Raw genomic sequence first — 25,523 nt, forward strand, 5'->3', positions numbered from 1 at the left:
AATTGGTAAGCAAGACAGAAAAACAACAAAATGCCAGCTTAATATAGTAAGATTTGATTAAGAAAATGGTAACAAATAGCAGATACTCTCAATTATATAGCCAGTTTACCTTTTCTTTCCTGGAATGTGTGTTGGAGAAAAGGCAGAGTCACAAATCATTTAGCTAATTTTGCTTTTAATAACTGTATAAATTGTAATTATCATCTTTTACCACTGGATGGTGCTTTTCCATTGGTTACTGCAAACCCTTTCTAAATTTACATAAGGGCACCATTTGAAAATTCATTTAAAAAACAATAAAATTAAGATAGTGGTATAGTTTCCCATCTCAGCCTCCCGAGTAGCTGGGACTGTAGGTGTACGCCATTGTGCCCAGCTCTATGATGCCATCTTTGATTATCACCTTAGAAACATTTTATTGTTGTTGGTTTTTTTTGGTTTTTTTGGTTTTTTGGGGTTTTTTTGGCCAGAGTCTCACTTTATTGCCCAGGCTGGAGTGCAGTGCTTCGATCTCAGCTCACTGCAACCTCAGCCTCCTGGGTTCAAGCGATTCTCCCACCTCAGCCTCCTGAGTAGCTGGGACTACAGGTGTGCACCACCACGCCTGGCTAATTTTTCTATTTTTAGTAAAGATAGGGTTTTGCTGTGTTGGCCAGACTGGTCTTGAACTCCTAACTGAAGTGATCCACCCACCTTGACCTCCCAAAGTGCTTGGATTACAGGCGTGAGCCACTGTGCCTGGCTTAGAAACATTTTAAATGTATTAACTTTTTGGGTGGTACTGTCATTTACATGGCATCTATAGAAAACCACAATTTCTTAATTTATAAGGTTAAAATAAAGGTTTTAAAAAAATTGTCCCTGGCCAGGTGCAGTGGCTCACACCTGTAATCCCAGCACTTTGGGAGGCCAAGGTGGGCAGATCACGAGGTCAAGAGATCAAGACCATCCTGGCCAACATGGTGAAACCCCATCTCTACCAAAAATACAAAAATTAGCTGGGCGTGGTGGCATGGGCCTGCAGTCCCAGCTACTCAGGAGGCTGAGGCAGGAGAATCACTTGAACCCGGGAGACGGAGGTTGCAGTGAGCTGAGATTGTGCCACTGTACTCCAGCCTGGGCAACAGAGCAAGACTCTATCTCAAAATAAAGAAAAATTGTCCCTGGTAATTATTTTGTCTTTTCTCCTATCCAGTAGCTGTTCAAACTCCTTTCACTGAAGCCCTTTTATTTCACAAATACTATTTTCAAATTCTGCTTTTTTAGCTACCAAATCACTTTTTGTTAGCTACCCTACTTAAATGAGTTGAGTACTTAAGTCTGTAGTCTATTTGTGATTGTAACAGATTATGGAGATCTTAATTCAGGGAAATAATTTCATCTAATAAAGCATTCTCTTATTCTTTTAAAGATCAAAATAAAACAGACTCTAGAATAACAGTGTCCCTTAACAACTTACTCTGAGGCCTTGTTTCTCCAGTCTGGTGTGCTGTTATTTCCTTTTCTGTTCTTTGTAGGGTTATTTAGATAAAAAATAAAGTCATAAAAACAAGCATCTTAAACTACCCTGTTCTGTAGTCTGCTCTTCATTTGCTATTTTATAGCTTTTGATTTATGAATTTAGAGGGGATTGTAGCTCAGCAAGTTTAAAGTCACTCACAGTAGGCTTGGTTTGCCTTTGAGTCTCAGGCTCACAGGAGTTATGGATTAAATGACTTTGGCTTTGCAGGTTTGCTTCTTGGCAGTGAGTCTTCACAAAGGCAGTGTTCAAGTTGTGGTCTTAACTCTTAGAATGTGAACTTTGTCATGTAACCACTCTAGGCCTTATTTTTCTTACCTATAAAGTCGTGATTTTGTTTAGCAAATAAGGATCATGGCTAAGGACAGTGTTACTTAGGAAAAAGTAAAAAAGGAGAGAACAAATTACTCATAATCCTGCCACTGACCTAACTCATCTAGTGTTGATGCTAAAAATGAAAAAGAAAAAAACCTCTTCTATTTAACATAATTAAGATTATTTTGTATATACTGCAGTGTTGTATTCCATATAACATTTTTTAGTATATCCCATGTTTTAGAAATTCTTTAAAGATTTTATTTTTAAATATCAGATAATATCAGATACAGTTTCACTGTGTGATATATACTATATTTAATATCATTTTATTGTTCAGCATTTAAATTTTCAATCTTTTGTTGTAAATAATGCTTCACTGAAATCTTGATATGTAAATTTTTATAGGCCTCACATTATTTTCTTATGTCTCAATTCCTGCAAGTAGAAATGCTAGCTTAAAGTTTGAAAGACTTATCAATGGTATTGATAGTTGTTGGCAAGTTTTTTTTTTTCTCCCAGAGAAGTTGTCCCAGTTTACTGTTTCACCATCCTATGTGGCCTCTGGTTTAAACTAATTGTGATAGCCTACTAACTGTTTTCTCTGCCTTTAGTATCACCTTATTTTTAGGTCATCCTGACACTGTGTGCATAGTGAGTTCTTTAAGATACAAGTCTTGTTTTATAACTTTTTGCCTTAAAATTCTATAGGTTAAAGTGTATTTACTCTGTGTCATTCAACACGCTTCATGATCTCGCTGCTGTCTAGTTTTCCACCTTATTTTATGCAAACCTATACATTTTGTGGATGAAGAGGTGGGAGGGAGATGTGCTAGGCAGAGGAAGCAGCATCTGCAAGGGCATAGAGCTACATGAAGTGGCATGGTATATTTGAATTGTGACAAGCACATTGATATATGTGAAACTTAAAGGCAGGCTGCTGGAAGTCTTTAGTGTAGCATACTCAAACAAAATAGTTGACTAAATAAAAGTAGACAACATTTTATCTATGATTTAGAAAAGTAACTGGTGGTGTAGATAATTGTTAATCAGGACTTTTGGTTACAAATGACAGAAATCCAACTCAAATTGGCTTAAATGCAAAAGTATATTTACTGGCCAGGCAAGCAGAGCTAGATCCAGGACTTGGTGACAGTGGGTTTCCCATTCTCCCCCATTCTTTCATTCCTCCTTTGAGCAGTTTTTGCTTACTGGGATTGTGTCCTCACAATTCCGAAAGAAAAGAGAGTATTTTTCCCTGATAGCCTTGGCAGGAAAGTGAGGTCCTGAGGAAGACATTGTCTAGTTTCAGTCATGTGCTCTTTCCTGAACGAGACACGTTGCTAGGGGTGGGTAGTACTCTGGTCAGGCTTGGGTTTCTTGTATGTCTCAGGACCAGAGGCTCTCCTTAAAGGAAAGGATCTGTGTGAAAGTACCTGTGTCTGCTACACGGATGTATAGAACTAGAAGGAGAGTCAACAGTTGAGAGGCTAGTTAGGAGGTAGTTATGATAGCTTAGGTGAGGACTGAAGCGGGTTTGAATTAGGTCACTGTGAAAGAGTTTAGGAAAACTTCATGTAAAATGCATAGAACTTGGTGACTGACTAAAAGTGGGAGTTGAAGTAAGGGAAGGCTACTGTGTGTTGGGCTACTTTGTACATGGTGATGCCATTACTATTAACCAACATGGGAATTCAGAAAAAGAACACTTTGGGGAAGTGGACTACAGATGATAAGTAGAATTTTGACATGAGATTGTCCAAAAAGAGATTAAAAGGAGCTAGGAAAAAAAGCGGGTGTGTGTATAGAAGAAAAACCAAGTGAAAAGGACCAGAAAAGGGACCAGAAAAATAGGTGAAAATATTATGGACGCAACAAGAAGAAAGGTTATTAAAGGTCATTGCTGCCCAATATTGTAGAGTAGTTGAGAATAATGATGATTTTGTAATAAATTATCATTGGTGACCTTGGAGCAATTTCATTTGATTGGTGGAAAGCTAGATTGCAGTGGGTCGAAACAGTTAAAAACAAACAAACAAAAAGGAGTAGTAGCTTGGTGAGGAGGCAGGAAAGCTTTCTATAGGCCAAAATAAAGCAACAGAAGGTTAAGCCAAAGCTATAAGAAAGGAATCAGAATTGAAAAAGTAAGATCTATTAGAAGATAGATACAGTCTTGAATGAACCTTTTCCTCTGCAACTACAAGGTCTTCCCATCAGACTGCAAAGTCTTGAAGATTTGATGCCTGAGATGTAAGAAGTACTTAATAAATGAAAGATGACTATTGAATAAATGAAAGATCATAGAGAAAAAGTTGAAAATACAAATATGTTTGGAGACAAAGCAGAGGGAAGTTGATAAGATTCATCTTTGTTTTCTTTTTTCTTCTCTGAGGTAGAAAGCCAGGGGATAAGGCCTCTCTCCAACTTACCTTAATGCATTGCTGTGAGGAACCAATGGGAAGATTGATGTGAAACATTCTTAAACTAGAAGGTATTGGGCAAATGGAAGGAAGTAATACTTCATTTCTGGCATCTTAATTTTGAATAGGACTTCAAATCCGTTGATATTTGGTTCTCACCAGCTCAAAAACCCCATTTGCTTCCTTAACAACTGCTAATTTAACTTCTCTTAGGTGTCTGGTGTGTGGGAAGAGCCAAGCTTTGGAGACAGATGGGTCTGGGTTAGAATCCAGTTTTCCCTACTGCTTAGTCTTGTGATTTCCAGTATTTAATTTGTCCAGCTCACATTTTTTGTCCATGAAATTGGGATTAAAAACTAGTTTGCAGGCATGTTGTTAGAGAATTAAGTGCATGTACATAAAGTGCCTACAACCATAGTAGCTATTCAAGTTACCTGGGATGTTCATCCCTGTCCCATATGAGTAGCCAACCTTGTTATGCCTTCAGACTGAAAAATGCCAGATAAAAGTATTATCTTATATTGAAACATTTCATCTTCCTGTTTATTATTCATCGATTTAGCTTTTTATCTCTAAAACTGTGTAATTGTCTTCACAGTGACGGTACTTCAAATATTTTAAAGTTTTCATGTTCTCCCTGATTCTTTTTCAGACAATATTTTCAGCTTTATCAGCCCTTTATGACATGGTTTCTAGATTATGCATTATACTGGCTGCCCTTCTTGAAGGTATTCTAGTTTCATTACTCTAGTGGTAGTCTGCCCAGTGTCTGGTAATTAGCCTTGCTTTTCATAGAGAAGGAAGACGAGATTAATAGGAAACATTTTGGAGATAAAACTGTCATTTTAACAGGTCAAAATTAAGGTGTATTTTACTATTTCATCCTAAAGTATTCTGTTTTCTTATGTTTGACATTTTTATTGTATGTCCATGGCATTTATAAAATGATTTCCTTCAGTGTTTTTAAGATGAATTACTTGATTGATTTTTTTCCATTTAAAAAAATCTTTAGAGCCTGCAAAGTGTCTTCTAGTACAAGTGTGTTGTGATTAATTCATAATGGTGGGAAAACTAAACTACTGTAAGAAAATGTCAAGGTTGAATTTTTCTGTGTAATACATAGCATACTGTTGGTTGTCTACTGACTGGCAAATTACCCTCTTCCTTCTTGCATGCTTACCCCCAATTTTGTTTGTATGTCCACGTCTATCCCACATCACTTGGGGAAATCCCGAATATTATAAGCTAATCAGGGTAATCCTATTCTGCCTAGTAGTGATTCGTTTGGGAAGGGACATGTGATCAAAGCCTGGCCCTTTGCATTTCAGGGAAAGTCAGCTTGTGGGGCTTCTAGGAGTCTTCCTTATACCTGAAAAGGGAGACAAGGAAGGATATTCCCACTTACACTGCATGACAATATGTGTTTAATAGGATCCCATGAAGTATAACAATTAACATGGGGCTATGAAGGGAGTTGTCCTAAGGTTCTTGCTGAGTCTGACAGAGGGAAAAGCTGAAAGGAGCCTAGGTCATATATGATGACATTGGATAACTGAATCAATCACCCTAAAGCCACCTCATTTTAATTCTTTATGATTGTGATGATAATCCCTTTGTTTAAGCCAGTTGAGAGTAATATGTTATTTTATAAATTATTTTTGGTTTAGGATAGCCCTAATATTAACAAATGTGTTTAATATTCTATTACATAGAAAGTAGACACTGGTGGAAGGCCCATTAAGATGTCATGATGGGCCGGACGTGGTGGCTTATGCCTGTAATCCTAACACTTTGGGAGTCTGAGGTGGGTGGATCACCTGAGGTCAGGAGTTGAAGAGCAGCCTGGCCAAAATGGTGAAACACTGTCTTTACTAAAAATACAAAAATTAGCTGGGCATGGTGGCGTGTGCCTGTAATCCCAGCTACTTGGGAGGCTGAGGCAGGAGAATCACTTGAACCCAGGAGGTGGAGGTTGCAGTGAGCCGGAATCGTGCCACTGCACTCCAGCCTGGGGGACAGAGTGAGACTCTGTCTCAAAAAAAAAAAAAGATGTGATGATGGCAGCAGTGTTGGTATAGTGGTGAGCATAGCTGCCTTCTAAGAGGTAATGATGAGCGTCTACTTTTAAGATCAGCTATATTGGGTTGAAAGTTTTATAAGTAGTCTTACAAAACTGAATGTTCTAAATGTAAAACACAGACACACAAAAAATTTCTACAATACAGTAACTGATAGAGGATTTAACAACCTAGTTAGGAATGGGCTAATTATCAATTCTTATAGGGGCCTCTTCTTCCCATTTAAGAAGTTCAAAATTGTCTACAGCTAAAGGAGCTGACATTGTTTTACTCTGAATTAACATTGTTACAAGCATGGCTTTTTAAAAGTTTATCAAAGGCGTGAAAATTTATGTATAAAAGAAACTCCACACCTGAGACACATTACAAACATACCTTCCTTCTTTCAACAATAGAAGTTGCTATGTAAAATTACAGCACTCTTTGATAAAAGGAACTAAAACTATCTGAGTCATTACTTGAATTTAAAAATAGCTATGGTCAGTATTTTTGTCTCCACTCCAATATGGTTCAGAAAGACGTGAATCATTTTTTTTTAGTATTTCCCAAATGATAGCCACTTTGAAACGGAAGTGATGTATGCAGTTGGGTTCAGTTTGTTTGTGAAATAACGAATGTACACTTCAGATACTGATCTTACTGTACTTTTGGGAATTCCTTGGACATCTCACATAATTATTGCTTATAAAGGTAAACATTGTGTAACCATAGCAACATTTTAAAACTGAAAATTTTCTCCCTTCAGCTTTTAAAGTGCATTAACTTCATACTACATTTACTCTGGCGTCACATTGTAAAAACCAGAATGAATTGCACATAATCTTTCCTCAATCTTTTTTTAAGAAGGGCAAAATTCAGCCTATTTAAAATAAAAATTTTGCACTCAACTGATTTTAATATGAGGGCTAAAATGTCTTTGATACAGTTGCTGAACAATAATTAACTTTGCAAATAATAATGTAGATTTCAGAGAATGTGTTTATCCTTGGCCTGATAGAACATATGTCAGAGATACTACTCATCACATATCTTAGCTAAAAATTTTACTAATCAGATTGACTAGGATATTTTAAAAAGTATCACAACTTTAAAAAAAGGCCTCTAAAATGATGAGTCCTTTTCCTTAATTTCAAACTGCTTCTCAAGGTAATCAAAATTATGAAGAAAATAACCTAACTTTTAAAGACATTACTTAAATGCAGTACTACATACTTGCTAACAGAGTAGTTTTTCTCCCTTTCTTCCTTAGTTTTGGCATATTAGGTGTATTCTAGAAAACTAACCTGTGTTAGTTTGGCCTGTTGAATTTTTTACTTATATTCTTTTGGAAGGAAGTAATTCTCTTAAGGCTGAAATCTAAAAATAGTCATCTAAATATTGATTTAAACCTTAAGTTCATATGTGTAACTCTTGAATCTACACTTACTTGGAAAAGTCAGTGAAACTCTGTTTTCGTAAGTACCTGCTACGTAAGTACATGCTACGTAAGTACTTATGTGTTGGAGGGAGGAAAGAGAGCAAAGTCAGCATTCTTCTAGTCCCCCATTATAGTGTTAAAATGTTGCTAGTCTGCCTGTCTATAAAAACCTTCCTTCCTTTGAGGCACATACCATTTGGCTAGGTGATCCTTCTATTTCTTGTTGCTATCATCTGTCAAATCTCATTCCCCAGTTCTACATCTGGATCATGTTTATCTGTCATCTAGGTGATTTCATTTCTTTGTAGATGACATTTTGAACATACTTAACTATTTAGCAGCCTCCACACCAGCAGTCATCTGTACTTGGCTGTAACCACCTCCACTTGGCTCTAACCACCATAATGACCACATCCTACAACTTGTCTCATTTGCTGTAATTACCTTTGCTTCTATATGTTTGTTCTTATCTGTCCTAGACACCATGAGCCATTGCTTTTAACTGCTCAACACTCACTCATACTCATTTTTAACAATTATATATTGTAAATGATAGTTTTTAATCTTCAACCATTTTCTGAAAAATGTGATAGTTTTTACATGGAATGTTGTAACTAGCAGACCATTGATTTCTTTGAGAAAGCACCCTTCCTATAAATTAAAGGAGGAGCAAAATAATGAGGTTTATGGAGAGTTTTATTAAAATATCCATTTTTTTAGAGAATGGACAGTTAGAAGTTTATCTGTATATGTCAGTTACAATTAATAACTTCATATGCTACACTCTTTCCTATGATGGACTTGGTAACAGGTATAGTCTATATCTCGGCCTTCAGTATATACTGTCTTTTACTATCTTTTGTGTCTTTATCTTGTACTGGGTAGATTTTTACATGTATGACATAATACCCTATTTAAGTTGCATAAGGAGTTTGAAGGTGATATATGATACCTTATAATTCCTTGGCATGGTATGTATAGTAGAGATATGAATGTCTAATAGTTGTTTAATCAGTGCTGTGGTATTTTTGGTGAGTGTTTTAAAAAGTAAGGTATTCTTGCCAAAAGATTTTTAGATAATTTCAGTGTACTGGATTGAGTAGAATTGAGCCAGATCTCACCATTCTTTATGAATTTTTTTATATTCACCTAGATGTAGGCAACTTTGGGAGTTAACATTTCATTTAGAAGTCATGAGGGTAGATGCTAAGATAATGGGCTCTGTATTAAGTTTAAAACAGAGTTTGAGAACATGAAATGCACCTTAGATATTGATGTAACAAGTAACATTCTTCATTGTATAAATTTGGAAACTAAAAGTCCCAAATTTCTTAAACTCCAATAAGCACTTGTTGCTTAAGTCAAAAACCTGGGAGGTTTGTGATTATCATCTTCTCCATCACTCTTGTAGCCAGTCTATTAACATGTCCTATAAATCCTATTTCTAAAAAATATATATATATATTTTTTCTTTAGATGGAGTCTCGCTGTGTCGCCAGGCTGGAGTGCAGTGGTGTGATCTCAGCTTATTACAGCCTCCACCTCCCAGGTTCAAGTGATTCTCCTGCCTCAGCCTCCTGAGTAGCTGGGATTACAGGCACGCGCCACCACCCCCAGCTAATTTTTGTATTTTTAATAGAGACGGGGTTTCACCATGTTGGTGAGGCTGGTCTCAAACTCCTGACCTCATGATCCGCCCACGTTGGCCTCCCAAAGTGCTGGGATTACAGGTGTGAGCCACTGTGCCCGGCCTCTAAAATATATTTCTGTCTCTCTGTCTATATGGTCATGTCCTAATTCAGATCACCCACTCTGTTGGATTACTGCAGTGGTCTCCTAACTAGTACTTTGGCTTCCATTCTTCTACCCCTTTAATCCGTTCTTCGTATCAAAGCCACATAATGTTTTTAAAGCAAAAGCAAATCATGACTTCCTTAATTAAAAATTTTTAATGAGTTCTCAATGAAAAATACAAACTTTATAACTTGGTTTACAAGGCCTCTCTATCACATGACCATACTCACTTCTCCAACTGTATATGATATTGTCCCTCATGATTGCTTGCCCAGCCACATGGGCCACCCATTAGTTCCTTGTCTTTCAGACATTTTTTTTATTCGAGAATTTATCACAGTTGCAGTCATATAGTATTTATTTGTGTGTATGGTTCATTAGAACAAGGACTGACTATTCATCATTTTGTTTTCTCAGCTTGGCAGAGAGACTGGCACATAGTAGATGAATATATACTAGGTGAATGGATGGGGCAGATAAGTGATTGGCTGACTAGATGTTACTGAGCCTCTGTTTCTCATTTAGAGATCTGATAACAGTACCCACCAAAATGGTGGCTGAAGATCATTGAGAATATTTGTGGTAACTGTTTCCATCTCTTTCTCCTCTGATTGTCCTTAGCTTATCCAGGAAAATATGAATTATTTTCCAGCAGATTTCTGATTATTGTTTCTAGTACAATATGTTACAGCTCAAGTTTCTAACTCATTTTATTTATTGAAGATTTAAGTAGCCACATTGTACTGGAGTATGAATGTTGGAAGAACAGGGCTGGAAGGATATATGTCCACTCATAGATAATTAAAGGAAGAGTAAGATTATCATTTAGAGTTAGGCTCAGCTCCAAGTACCAGAGATGCAAAATTACAGTTTCTTAAACAAGGCAGGACTTTTTATTTCTCTCTAATATGAAAGTCAGAAAGTAGACAGTCCAAGGCTTGTATGGCAGTTCTGTTTGGCAAAGTCCTCAAAGACCCAGCTCCCTTCTAGCGTAGTTTCACTACCCTAGACTATAGTGCTTGTTTGGTTTAAGATAGTGGCCAATCATCTTTGTTCCAGGAAGCAAGCTGAATATGCTAGTTCGTCTTTAAGAAAGTTTTCTGGAAGGCACACAACACCTACTTAAAATTTTGGTCAAACTTTTTCATGTGGCTCCTAGCTACAAGAGAGCTGAGAAATGTAGTCTTTATTGTGTGAGGCTCTGTATTTACCTAAAGCTGGAATGGAAGCCTGGAGGAATGGACACAAAATACAGATCTCTGCAGAAAACACATGTAATATTAGAATGTGCTAACAATCTGCAGTATACAGTACTATTAATATTGGAAGGGTTAACAATTTATTATTACGAATGTAATGTACCAGTGGGATCAAACCACTTGAGATCGTCAAACGATATTGGTTAATGGCCATTTTGGCATTATGACCGCATAAAAAATAAGTGTCCTGGATCATAAATATATTACCTGCAGAGAGTTAAGTCTGATCTATTATGAAGATTTTGAGTTGTGTTTTAAATATTTAGTGACTTTCTTGCAGTGGCTCTAATAATCACATAGATAATTGCATGGATTCTGGCCTGCGTAGCCTAGAAAGCAGCTATTCCTTGATTTCTCTCCCCTCACCCTCTACCTCATTTTCTTTTAACTCTATTCATAAGACTTTTTTTTCCCTAAAGTATATGGATAGATGAGGCGTAGCTCAAGAAGATTGGTGAGGAGTCTTGATCTGTCAGAAATGTTTTCTGAAACATTGTTTGAACCCACTTCCTTACCATCTTTCACCACAAGCTTTTTATTTTCAAATACTCAGAGACCAGCTTGTTACTTGGCACACAGTAGTCACTTAATATACCCTGAGTATTCTATTCTGTGATAATATGGAGTTCACAGATGTGTAAGAAGAAGGTGAGGTTTAGGTTGGATCTTGTTGCAGAAAGGAAAAATCGTTTGTATCAAAAAAAGAAATTCAGCTGTAACAATTAGGAACCCAAAAATTATCTTCCAGTGACTTAATGTTTTTATAATCAGTAAAAAGGTTTAAGCCATCTTTACCATTATGTGATTCTATTAATAGTAGGAGTAAGCTCTTGATAGGATACATTTTAGTATAAAGAATAGAAGGATTATAAAGCTGTCAGAGTTGAACTTGTTAGCTTATTAAAAACTTAATCTAATATGCTCTAAAAAATAAGTACCAAAGAAAAAAACCACATCCCCTTGATATTTCTCTAAGTGGAAAAAAATGTTAAACTTACAGTTTGCACAATCTTTATCAGCAATTTTTTATCAGAAGTACTTCCTCTGTTTCTAACTTCTTAAATATTCACTTGTCTCCTTTTCCTTTAAGATGTGAGTTCCTTGAGGGTAGGAGCCTGTCTTATTCCATAGAAGAAGACACAAAACAGTGCTGCTAATTTAAATAATTTAAAAACTGACACATTTCTCTTAGTATTTTTTATCTGCTTTTGATTTTATAATATACCATGGGCTAGTACTTCCTATCCTTTTTCCCAAAGGAATTTTACAGTCCCTAAACTGTAAAATCTGGTGAAGGTAGAAGAATGGAAGAACCTGTAGTCTTTCTTGCCTAAGTTTGCTGCTCCCTCTCCCCCAATTAACACTTAGTATGTGCTTGTCTAGTTACTAGAGTCTAAAATGAGCTTTTAGCAGACTCTCAAGAGACCACGGAAAAGTTTGGGGACCTGGCAACTGAGTGGGATCTCCAGACATTAATCTGAATTACGTCACTTGTACTGGGTCAAGGGGAGGAGGAGTTTAATAGCCTTTGATCCACTCACTGGCTTCACAAGGGATATCATTCAGCTATCCCAAATATCCATAACAATAAGGTTATCTTGTTTAGATTTCACAACACTATGAAGTAAATTCTGTTAATGTCATTTAATAGGTGTTAAAATGAGCACAGAGAGGTTACTAAATAAGTGAGTAGCCCAGGATCCCAGAATTAGGTTAGTGGGAAGCCTGGATTAGAACTTCAGGCAATTTGACCACAAAATAGGTTGCATTCTCAAGCACTGTACTGTTACTCTATTTCTCTTAGAGAAAAATCTCTGCAGGTTATTTTTTTCTTATATAAGTGTCAAGAAATTTAGGCTTAGGGAATTTAAGTGGTTTGTCCAAGGACACAGCTAGGAAATGATGGAATCAGAATTGAACTTCAGGTGGGCTGACTCCTGAGCCCTTAGTTTTATTTTATTTTTTTTTTTTTTCTTTTATTATTATTATTATTATTATTATACTTTAGGTTTTATGGTACATGTGCACAATGTGCAGGTAAGTTACATATGTATACATGTGCCATGCTGGTGCGCTGCACCCACCAACTCGTCATCTAGCATTAGGTATATCTCCCAATGCTATCCCTCCCCCCTCCCCCCACCCCACAACAGTCCCCAGAGTGTGATGTTCCCCTTCCTGTGTCCATGTGTTCTCATTGTTCAATTCCCACCTATGAGTGAGAATATGCGGTGTTTGGTTTTTTGTTCTTGCGATAGTTTACTGAGAATGATGATTTCCAATTTCATCCATGTCCCTACAAAGGACGTGAACTCATCATTTTTTATGGCTGCATAGTATTCCATGGTGTATATGTGCCACATTTTCTTAATCCAGTCTATCATTGTTGGACATTTGGGTTGGTTCCAAGTCTTTGCTATTGTGAATAATGCCGCAATAAACATACGTGTGCATGTGTCTTTATAGCAGCCTGATTTATAGTCCTTTGGGTATATACCCAGTAATGGGATGGCTGGGTCGAATGGAATTTCTAGTTCTAGATCCCTGAGGAATCGCCACACTGACTTCCACAAGGGTTGAACTAGTTTACAGTCCCACCAACAGTGTAAAAGTGTTCCTATTTCTCCACATCCTCTCCAGCACCTGTTGTTTCCTGACTTTTTAATGATTGCCATTCTAACTGGTGTGAGATGGTATCTCATTGTGGTTTTGATTTGCATTTCTCTGATAGCCAGTGATGGTGAGCATTTTTTCATGTGTTTTTTGGCTGCATCAATGTCTTCTTTTGAGAAGTGTCTGTTCATGTCCTTTGCCCACTTTTTGATGGGGTTGTTTGTTTTTTTCTTGTAAATTTGTTGGAGTTCATTGTAGATTCTGGATATTAGCCCTTTGTCAGATGAGTAGGTTGCGAAAATTTTCTCCCATTTTGTAGGTTGCCTGTTCACTCTGATGGTAGTTTCTTTTGCTGTGCAGAAGCTCTTGAGTTTAATTAGATCCCATTTGTCAATTTTGGCTTTTGTTGCCATTGCTTTTGGTGTTTTAGACATGAAGTCCTTGCCCATGCCTATGTCCTGAATGGTAATGCCTAGGTTTTCTTCTAGGGTTTTTATGGTTTTAGGTCTAACATTTAAGTCTTTAATCCATCTTGAATTGATTTTTGTATAAGGTGTAAGGAAGGGATCCAGTTTCAGCTTTCTACATATGGCTAGCCAGTTTTCCCAGCACCATTTATTAAATAGGGAATCCTTTCCCCATTTCTTGTTTTTGTCAGGTTTGTCAAAGATCAGATACTTGTAGATATGTGGCATTATTTCTGATGGCTCTGTTCTGTTCCATTGATCTATATCTCTGTTTTGGTACCAGTACCATGCTGTTTTGGTTACTGTAGCCTTGTAGTATAGTTTGAAGTCAGGTAGTGTGATGCCTCCAGCTTTGTTCTTTTGGCTTAGGATTGACTTGGCGATGCGGAGCCCTTAGTTTTAACCATCACCCCATACCTTTGTTTTATATCCTGTCAACTTCTGAAATTTTAATTGTTCACTTATTAGAGATATGAAACTCACTTTGTTGAACCTTAATGCCACCTATATTTTCTGGTTAAAATATATGTATACCAACACACCCCCACTATTCTTGTTTATAAATCTCCACCCTTCCAGAGTCTTGTGACGATAGAATTCATTTCAATGAAATTATTTATAGGTGGAAGAAAGTGGAAGGAAACAATATGTATGTAAGACAGTCCCTACCTTCAAGGAGTTTGTTTTCTGGTTGGGAAAGACCTAAGTGTGGAGGTTGACTTAGAACAAAAAACAGGGATGTACCTGCTTAAGTCTAAGTAAGTAAACTTAGGTACTAGATACTTTGGAACATTGTATCTAGATTGTTAAGATTGTTAAGATAAAAAGAGATTTTGCTTTGGGGGCTTGGGAACCCTGAAGATGAAATATAGGATATTGTTACTATAGTTGTTTCACTTTCAGATATTTTTGACTCAGCTGTGTGGAGATGGGTAACATATTTGATGTATGTTCAATATTTACATACCTTTAATTTGGCATAAAAGTACTATATATTTTAAAATATAACTAATGAATTGTTAGCATGTTTTAATTGGTACAAATATGTTAGAGTTATTGCTTCTTCCATAGATTGATACATTTTATAGCTTTCAATGGTTCTTGTTTTAAATTCTGACATTCTTATATTTGTATCATGCTGGGATTTTTTGTTTGTTTTTTTCTTTTTATGGTTTTAAGACTTGCTTTGAAGTACCCATTTAAAAATAACTCATTTTAGAATATAGCAATAAATAGTATATTCCTTTGTTACCTAAACTTTTCACAACCTTTATAGGTTACCTGTTTGTTAAGATCACTTTTATAAGCTAGTATTATAGGTTGCAAAGATCTGGGGATGAGTGGGGAGAAGAGAGTGTGTCTGTACGTGTGTGTACTCAGTGATAGCAGAATAGATTAGAAAGAGTATGTGTTTGAAATAACACACAACTTTATTAATTTATGTAACTTTGGGTAAAATACATCATTTCTGAGTCTGTTTTTCCCTCTATAATGGGAATAAGCAAGGTTATTGTATTAAATGAGAATGTACAGCACATAGCATATCACAGATGTTCAAAAGTAACTATTATGTTTATTAATAAAAATACTAGTTAATATGAAGAACACAGATTGAAGGGAGACCATGGTATTTTCTTTGTAAGTTTTCTCTTGAGAAATATCCCCCATGTTGGGTAAACAGAGAAAGAAGAAAAAAAAAACGATGAAATGATTGGTTTTGACATTTATTCGTGGCTTTGGGAAATTTATAGGGAGGGAGATTATTTGCATTACCCCGTGCACTTTTGACATAGGTAATTCAGGACGAAGGACATTTTTTTTTTCATGTACCTCTTTAACAGATTTTTAATGCTTTATTCCCTATCCAAGTGGGAAGGTAGGATTATTTTATTTCTTCAGTGAAAAATCAAATGACTTATATAATTTTAGAGTTAGGATTTCTACATTATGAAATTTTTGCTTTTCCCTTTAAAATATGAATCAATGATTGATTAAATTCACCGATTTAGGAATTGTTAGACAATCTTAAATTTCATTTGTTTAAGCTCTGCATTCTAGAAAATAAAATACACCTGTCAGATTAAAACTGCTCTTGGTAAAAATATGAATAAAACAATTTCATGGTTTTTATAATCTCATAAAATATTTCTCCATCTTTAAACCTTTTTTATGAGTCCATTGCAGGCATGTTCTTACTGCAACTGTCATTATAGGGTTAAACATTTGCTTTATTGTAACACACGAAAGCAGTTAAGCCGTTTGGAATTGTTTACTTGCTAAAACCGCTGTTAGTCAGCAGAGGCAGTACAGCAGATTTCCTTGTGGCTTTTAGTGGAAAATGTTAAAAGCGCACTCATTTTTCAGTTATAGAATTTTTTAGTTTGATCTGGATTAGTCACAGAACTGGCATGAACCTTCTAATTGTGAAGGCTGTCCAAATGCACTATTTTTTTCTCCTGCTAGAGGAAGTTACATCCCGAGCAGTAGCTCAGATCTCTGGTAAGTGTAACATGTGAGCATTACTAGGCATTTCATCCTGCGGGTCTGCAGTCTTTGCTCTTCAGACTGTTGCTCCGTTGGAATGCTTCTGTGGGACCGATACTGAGGTTCTATAGATATTTTTTAAGGACCTACTCATTTGGGGATGTCAGTGGTGTTTTGCAAGATCATCTGAGGAACAGGAAAGCATTTGAAATCTGAAAAGGATAACTGTGGCAGTTTTCACAGTGGAAGGAAACTATATTGGCAAAGAGGCAGATGATTGAATAAAGTAGTTGGCTCAAAGAAGATGCACAGTCTGCTATTTTTTTCTCTGAATGAAGACTGTTTAATGGAAGCTGTATTCATGTGGAGAGCAATGGAAACACTGGAATGATAAACTACTATGTTTTTTTTTTTCTCCCTCTTTTTTTTTTTTTTTTTAAAGAAAACAAAAAGCCTGAAGCAGTAATTTGAGCTCAAATGCCTTCTAATTCCTTCACAGCCTGCTTGTTCTACTAGGATTCTCCACTAACACCATTTCTGCCTGGTGCCTGTGCCCTTTTGCTGGAGCAGCCAGACAACTGCCTGATGGAGAAAGAATGAACACTCTGCCTTGCTTATGCTATCGATGGGAATAAAGCTAACTGTGTTTCTTCTATTATATGGGAAATCTGGATTAATCAAGCTGTATTCTAGTACCAAGAGTCGTATTGTCTCTTGTGGTCTGACTCATCACATGTAAATGTACTGCAGCTTTGCTATTAATGCAGAGTGGTTTTGGGTTTTGTTTTTGTTTTTGTTTTTTTTTTTTTTTTTTTTTTTTTGCCCCTTTCCCAAACACTGAAAGAATTGTTAACCTCTGAGCTTCATTTTCAGGATTTATGCTGAGCTCTAGATCTTTTTTTCTGTGAATAGTATCTGCATTAAACCAGTGATGAAGAAATGAAGACAAATTAGAAGTGGAAACAGAATAGTGAGATTTTATTTTTTATTTTCAATTATAAGCAAAACAGCTACTGGTAACTATATGACCTTGCAGGCAAGAGTGGGTATCGCTGTGATCATCTCTGTCACAGCAGTTGTTTCTCATTTCATTCTATATTGTGTGGTGTTGTGTCACCAAAAACAATGATTGTTTTGTGCAAGTAAATTTCAGAGATAGAGCAATAAGACTATTTTGGTAGAGGAAAAATATTTTTAAATGAGCTTGGACTCATTTTAGTTATTGACATGTTGGTGTGAAATTTCTTCTTAAGTATTGCAGTAATCCAACAGAAATAATAGAATTTCGTTATATTTAGGAAGTTACAAATTATGTAGTCATAATTTTAAACTTGTTTTTCCAGTAGTACTTATTAACTTTAAAAAAAAAAAAAAAAACCCAGCTGTGCTGTTCAGAGAATGTTTGTAAGTGTTGTACAGAAGAGGAGGAAAAACTACTTGTGCTCTTCCAACTGTGACTTTTATCACATAGCTTGGAATTTAGTGTTTTAAAAGTTCGAATGAGTCGAGTGTGTATTGTTGTTTTGGAGGAGGTAGAAGATGAATCTCCTGCATTCATTTCTAAATTGCCACAGGAAAATAAATCCCTACATTCTCCACCTTCTGGAAATGTATTGGTAAGATATGTAAGTTTATATGTTTACTATATTCTACTGAACTAGTAGTATAAATCTTGTTTTTTAAGAATAGATGTAAATTTCCAATAGTTTCTTTACAAACCCAAATTAAAGCAATACGTGTGTAAATATGATGCAATATTTTTGTATAAAATGCACATTTTTCATTTTTACTTTTTCGAATGCTGAGATAACATTTCAGTCTTTACTATGTCTTAATCTCTTTAAAAGACTGTTTAAAAATAATTTGAGAATTAGTAGTTATGGCAACCACGTTTCTGTTTTCATTTTGTGGTTTCAGAAACTGATGTAACAAGAATCAGGAACTCTGCATATTTTAGGAAAGGTTGACTACCCCCAGCAACACCAAGGCATGGCCTTTTCTGTAATGAATTTTATGTATTTACATGTAAGACTATATGAGATTCAGTCTTCATCTTTAACCTTGGTTTTAGTGCTACTGTCAGCTGGCTCCTTGACTAGTATAGTATACCTTATCAAGAGGCTGTATCGTTGATTAAGAAATTATTACATTTAGTTATGCATGTGTTTGTCTTTTCAAGTTATTTAAGTATCCAGTATTTTTTGATCTTTGATTAGTGGCTATTTTCATCAACTGCCAGGTTTGCTTTCTTGGGATTTGTATCTTTATACATGTAATGCTAATCCATGTAAGATAATTTGATGCCCCAAACAGACCTTTTCAAAAAAGCCTTCCTTCATGGGGCGGAAATTGCTTAACAAGTTCTGTCCCACAAGTAGATGTTGAGATCACACATTTGTATTTGGAAGAGTCTTTCTTTTTGTCATATACAGAAACAAAAGGCTTCTACTTACAAGAAATAAAATCTGATTGTGTTTATTATACTACCTAAATTGGGTCAAACTGAATTGATTTTTTTTTTAATTAGGCCTTTTTTTTTCCAAGTAGGAATCCTGTACTTTGACATGATTTGGTTTTATGAAACTTCTGGCTAATGTCAAAAGTGATTATTGCTACAGGGAAGAAAACTTGTAGATTCCGAAACTATATATAAATATCCTTGGTCACCCCACATGGATGATTCTAATGTTTTTATTACTCTCTTATATTTTAGCCATCACTGGTGCAAGCTATATTTAACGGAGATCCCGATGAAGTTCGAGCACTAATATTTAAGAAAGAAGATGTTAACTTTCAGGTAAAACAGTTAATTCACTGATGCCAGCCTTTAAAACTGCTTTTTAAAATTCTTTCCTAGAATTGTGATTTTTGTTTACAAGACATAATATAACTCTGTAACAGTTGTTTTAAATGAGGGCAGGAAGGTATTGAGGCAAAAGGGAAAACACTGGACGTATACTCAGGGCAGTAGCAGCCAGTAGGGGTCTTTTGTTCTCCCAGCTTTTTACTTTGAAATTTTTCAAACACAGGAAAGTTAAAAAAACATGCTGACTACCCATATACCTTTCACTTACTTTTGGCATTGATAACGTTTTGCCACATTTGCTTTCTGTATTTATTAATATACAACTTTTACATGTATATGTAGTAAGTTGCAGAAATCATGATACTTCACCATTAAATACTTAACTGTGCATTTCAAATGAGAATTATTTTAAGTGTATATCTAAATATAAAATCAGATTTGCTTTTTGTAAATAATCATGGTGAGTGTTTTACAATGATGCTTGATTAATTTTTGTCAGATTAGGTTTTCAGTAAAGTCATTGTTCGAAAAGTTTTCAGACTTAAAGATACAGTAGTATATTCAGTGCTGACATGATGAACAGTTTTAGAAAGGTGGATATATGGATAATTTTCTCTCTCTGTATGTTTTTTCAGTGGCCAGTATTTAGTTTACTAAATTGTGGCTGAAAGTACATTATGTACTCTAACAAAATTACATCCCCTAATATATATATTTTTACCAGAAACAAATGTACCCCTGAGTTATGGAGGGGGTGAAAAGTCATATGATTCACAAAGTCACTGTGGCAACACCAAAACAGATGACCTAGAAATGATTGTGGTTTTAAGGAAGCACCCGTTGCAAGCTCATTTTTAACTCTCGTCTTTCCTCCTTTTTTTTTAAATATAATACTGCTGTGACCACTTAATGTTAGGTAGATACAAAAAGGTTTTACCTTATTTTTAAAATAATGAATTATCTGAATAGATTTGAATCATTGGCTAAAACTGTTGTTAATTTTAACATTGGGTAATGAACAGAATGCTATCATTATATATTTTTTAAAACTTTTTCTAAATGAATTGCCTTCAAGTTTATATTTAGTTGGAAACATGCACCTAATTCAGGATTTATTTATGTATGTATGTATGTATTTATTTAGAGACAGAGTCTGGCTCTGTTGCCCAGGCTGGAGTGCAGTGGCATGATCTCAGCTCACTGCAACCTCTGCCTCCCGGGTTCAAGTGATTCTCCTGTCTCAACCTCCCGAGTAGCTGGGATTACAGACACCTGCCACCATGCCTGACAAATTTTTGTGTTTTTAGTAGAGACAGGGTTTCGTTCACCATGTTGGCCAGGCTGGTCTCAAACTCCTGATCTCAGGTGATCCGCCCGCCTTGGCCTCCCAAAGTGCTGGGATTACAGGCGTGAGGCACTGTGCTGGGCCATGATTTGTTTGTTTTAAATGAAGTGTCTGGTTACTTTACCCAGGGTATACTGAAGAGTATGCATTTCTTAGAAAATAGCTCAAGGGGTATAGACGCATGAAAAGGTGGAAAACATGTTTTCCGTTTAACTCCTAAGGTTTTCTTGTTATTTTGGTTTTATTTTAATAGTACTGGCAAATACTACCTTGATTAGAAAGTTTGAACTATAATTCCATTTACCAGGGCTAATTTCTCCATCATTACAAAGTTTATTATAGCTGACATTACTTTTATGTTATATTTAATCAATTTATCCTAAATTAAAAAAATATTCAGAGTCATTGAGAGCATCAGCTCACTCATCAGTAGGCCTTTCTTGAGAGTGACTCTTTGACAGTTGTCTTCAGTGATACAAAGGTTTTTGACAACAACTTTTATGATTGCTTTTAGGCCTTTTCTCTTGTGACCCTTTCTTAGTAGTTGAGAGTATTGCCTTAAAGTCAAGATTTGTTAACTTTTTGGCCATTATTTGAATTTAAGATGGTAAATATCATCTGATTTTGTTTGATAAGGAAGCACATGGGGTTTTAAAAGGCAATGGGTGTTAAATGCACTGACTTTTAATAGGTAATAAAATATTTTTAAGCTTTATGTCAGTGTGACAGTGGTGTTTTTCCAAAGTAAATTTATTTAAATAAGTATTTGGAGAATAACATTGGACTTTTTGAAACTCAGGTTTCTCTTAAGTTTTTTGAAGTTGTTTTTATACATTTTTAGAATTGATATAAGTTCAGATTTATTTCTCTACCATTAAATAGTCATTGTATAATTTTAGATTAGTTTCTTTAGTCACACCCTGAAGTTTTGAATATTGTAGACCACTAAACAGCACCTTTCTTAGTAAAACACCTAATAGATTTTTCTTTTTATTTTAGTGGGTTTTAAAAAAATTTGTGGGTACATAGTAGGTATCTATATTTATGGGGTACATGGGATGTTTTGGTACAGGCATGTAATGTGAAATAATCATATCATGAAGAATGAGGTGTTCATCCCCTCAAGCATTTATCCTTTGAGTTACAAACATTCCAATTACATTATTTAAGTTATTTTAAAATATACAATTAAGTTATTATTGACTATAGTCACCCTATTGTGCTATCAAATAGTAGGTCTTATTCTATTTTTTTGTACCCATTAACCATCCCCACCTCCCACTCAACCCCCCACTACCCTTCCCAGCCTCTGGTAACCATCCTTCTGTCATGTCCATGAGTTCAGTTGATTTGATGTTCAGATCCCACAAGTAAGTGAGAACATGTGATGTTTGTTCTTCTCTGCCTGCCTTATTTCGGTTAACATAATGATCTCCAATTCTATCCTTGTTGTTGCAAATGACTGGGTCTCTTTTTTTATGGCTGACGAGTACTCCATTGTGTGTATGTACCACATTTTCATTATCCATTCATCTGTTGATGGACACTTAGGTTGCCTCCAGATGTTAGCTATTGTAAACAGTGCTGCAACAAACATAGGAGTGCAGATATCTCTTCGATACACTGATTTCCTTTATTTTGGATATATACCCAGCGGTGGGATTGCTCGATCATATGGTAACTCTATTTTTAGTTTTTTGGGGGACCTCCAAACTGTTCTCCATAGTGGTTGTACATTCCCACCAATGGTGTACAAGGGTTCCCTTTTCTTTACATCCTCACCAGCATTTGTTACTGCCTGACTTTTGGATAAAAGGCATTTTAACTGGGACAAGAAGATATCTCATTGAGTTTTGCATATCTGATGATTAGTGATGTTGAGGACCTTTTCACCATTTGTGTGTCTTCTTTTGAGGAATGTCTATTCAGATCTTTTGCCCATTTTTTATCAGATTATTAGGTTTTTTCCTGTAGAGTTGTTTGAGCTCCTTATATCCTGGTTATTAGTCCCCTGTGAGAGGGGTAGTTTGCAAATGTTTTCTCTCGTTCTGTGGGTTGTCTCTTCACTTTGTTGATTACTTCCTTTGCTGTGCAGAAGCTTTTTAACTTGATGTGATCCCATTTGTCCATTTTTGCTTTGGTTGCCTGTGCTTGTGGGCTATTGCTCAAGAAATATTTGCCCAGACTAATGTCCCGGAGATTTTCCCCAGTGTTTTCTTGTATTAGATTCAGTTTGAAGTGTTTAATGCATTTTGATTTGAATTTTGTATATGGCAAGAGATAGGGGTCTAGTTTCATGATTTTGCATGTGGTTATCCAGTTTCGCAGCACCATTTATTAAAGAGACTGTCTTTTCCCAGTGTATGTTCTTGGCACCTTTGTCAAAAATGAGTTTGTTGTAGGTATTTGGATTTGGTTTTGGGTTCTCTATTCTGTTCTATTGGTACATGTGTCTGTTTTTATGACAGTACCATGCTGTTTTGGTTACGATAGGTCTGTAGCATAATTTGAAGTTAGATAATGGGATTCCACCAGTTTTGTTCTTTTTGCTTAGGGTAGCTTTGGCTATTCTGGGTCTTTTCTGGTTCCATATAAATTTTAGTATTTTTTCTATTCCTGTGAGAATTCCATTGGTATATTGATTGGGATTGCATTGAATCTGTAGATTGCCAGGACATTTTAACAGTATTGATTCATCCAATCCTTGAACATGGAATATTTTTCCATTTTTTGGTGTCCTCTTCAATTTTCTTCATTCGTGTTTTATTGTTTCCATTATAGAGATCTTTTACTTCTTTGGTTAATTCCTAAGTATTTAATTTTATGTATGGCTATTGTAAACAAGATTACTTTTTAGTTTCTTTTTCACATTGTTCACCGTTGGCATATAGAAATGCTAGTGATGTTTGTACATTGATTTTGTATTCTGGAACTTTACTGAATTTATCAGTTCTAGTTTTCTTGTGGAATGTTTAGATTTTTCCAAATATAAGATTATATCACCAACAAACAGGTATAATTTGACTTCTTCCTTCCCAATTTGTATGCCCTTTATATCTTTCTCTTGTCTGATTGAGCTAGATAGGACTTCCAGTACTATGTTAAATAACAGTGGTGACAGTGGGCATCCTTGTTGTGTTGCAGGTCTTACAGGAAAGATTTTCAGTTTTTCCCCATTCAGTATGATACTAGCTGTGGGTCTGTCATATGTGGCTTTTATTATGTTGAGGTATGTTCCTTCCATATCCAGTTTTTTGAGGGTTTTTATCATGAAGGGATATTGAATTTTCTAATCAAATGTTTTTTCAGCATCAATTGAAATGATCATATGGTTATTCTTTATTTTTTTGATATATCATGTTAATTGATTTTGTGTTTTGAACCATCCTTGCATCCCACAGATAAATCCCACTTGATCTTGATGAATGATCTTTCTAATATATTGTTGAATTCAGTTGTGCTAGTATTTTGTTGAGGATTTCTGCATTAATATTCATTAGCGATACTGGCCTGTAGTTTTCTTTTTTTGATGTGTCTTTGTCTGGTTTTGGTATCAGGGTAATACTGGCCTTGAATGAATTTGAAAGTATTCCCTCCTCTATTTTTTAGAATATTTTGAGTAGAATTGGTATTAGTTCTTCTTTAAATGTTTAGTAGAATTCAGCAGTGAAGCCATTGTGTCCTGGCCTTTTCATTACTAGAAGACTTTTTATTACAGCTTTCATCTCATTACTTGTTACTGGTCTGTTCTGGTTTTGGATTTCCTCTTGTTTCAATCTTGCTTGGTTGTATATGTCTAGAAATTTGTCCATTTCTTCTACATTTTCCAGTTTATAAGCATATATAGTTGCTTACAATAACCACTAACAAGCCTTTGGATTTCTGCATAAGTCATAATGTCTGTGTAAGTCGTAATTTCTGTGTAAGTCGTAATGTCTCCTTTTTCATTTCTGATTTTATTTGGATCTTCTTCTCTTTTTTTCTTAGTCTGGCTAAAGGTTTGTCAATTTTATTTTTTTAAGTCAACTTTTTGTTTCCCTAATAGATTTTTAACAAACTTTAATTTAAAAAAATTATACATTCATATTATTTGGTATGACATGAAGTCTTCTATGGTAGAAGTCATGTAACATAGTTTCACTAGCAAATACTAGAGTTTTATATTTGGCAGATTTTGGCCACAGATATAATAATTGACTACCTGAATAAATAGAGATTTTTTGCTTGTGTAATAATTTAATCTAGAGCATGGTAATTTGGGGTTGTTTAAAACAGCAATGTCAGAGCTCTGGGTGAGCTTCTCTGTGAAACTCTTGGCTTTCTCATAATAAAGAGATGACTGCTGCATCACGTACTTATGGGAAACAACCAAAGACATTGGAAAAGAGACTCTCCTGTACATTTTCTTTTATTTTCCTTTTTTTTTTTTTAAAAAAAAAGGAGAAAACATCTCTTCGAGAGTACCCACAGAATTCCTTCCTAAGGTTCCATTGGTTACAAGACTACTCTAAACTAATTCACCAGCAAAGCAGAATGGGATTCGCTTTTTGCTAGATCAGTCTTGGTTCATCACCTGGTTCATCCCCTGGAGCAGGAATAGGGCTTCAGTGAACTTCATTGAATATATTGCCATATTCAGGAGTAAATCAGGATTTTCATAGGAAGGAAGAAAGAGAAAATAGTTGTTTGGATAGGAACCTAACTGGAAGGTTATTAGTTGCCTAAAAACTGTTGAAATAGCAAAATTTTGGAAAAATAAGTCACCTGGATGTGGAAGAAGCACTGTAAACCATAAAAGGGGAAATGCAATCAAAATATTTTAAAATCAGAGTGGTACATAGAACATGAAGAACAGTTGGACTCTAAGTTGAAAGACCTAGGTTTTCATATCTTTTTAGCCTTATTGGCTATACAAGTTGAGTGAATCCTGTTAACTTCAGCCCACACTTTTCTCTTTTTTTTTTTCTTTTTCTTTTTTTTTTTTTTTTTTTTGGTAAATGTGTAGG

The 25,523-nt window shown here is 35.5% G+C and overlaps 1 protein-coding gene across 12 annotated transcripts in view; it reads left to right on the forward strand.

Annotated features, from left to right (window-relative positions):
• ANKRD28 (ankyrin repeat domain 28) overlaps nt 1-25,523 on the forward strand; it is a 199,456-nt gene that overhangs the window by 50,684 nt on the left and 123,249 nt on the right. For 3 of the 12 annotated variants that reach the window (XR_008501726.2, XM_054483189.2, XM_054483190.2), the window contains exons 1-2: nt 16,391-17,991; nt 19,080-19,163. Coding sequence is in view for 9 of the 12 variants with exons in the window: in XM_054483189.2 (XP_054339164.1) it covers nt 17,866-17,991; nt 19,080-19,163 (210 nt within the window). In the remaining 3 variants the exon portion in view is untranslated. Of the gene's footprint in view, nt 1-16,143; nt 17,992-18,204; nt 18,392-19,079; nt 19,164-25,523 lie in introns of those variants that run through there. The other 9 variants (XR_008501727.2, XM_054483184.2, XM_063661286.1 and 6 more) reach the window with 6 other exon arrangements.

This window comes from Pongo pygmaeus, chromosome 2, assembly GCF_028885625.2.
Source record: "Pongo pygmaeus isolate AG05252 chromosome 2, NHGRI_mPonPyg2-v2.0_pri, whole genome shotgun sequence".
NCBI lineage: Eukaryota > Metazoa > Chordata > Mammalia > Primates > Hominidae > Pongo > Pongo pygmaeus.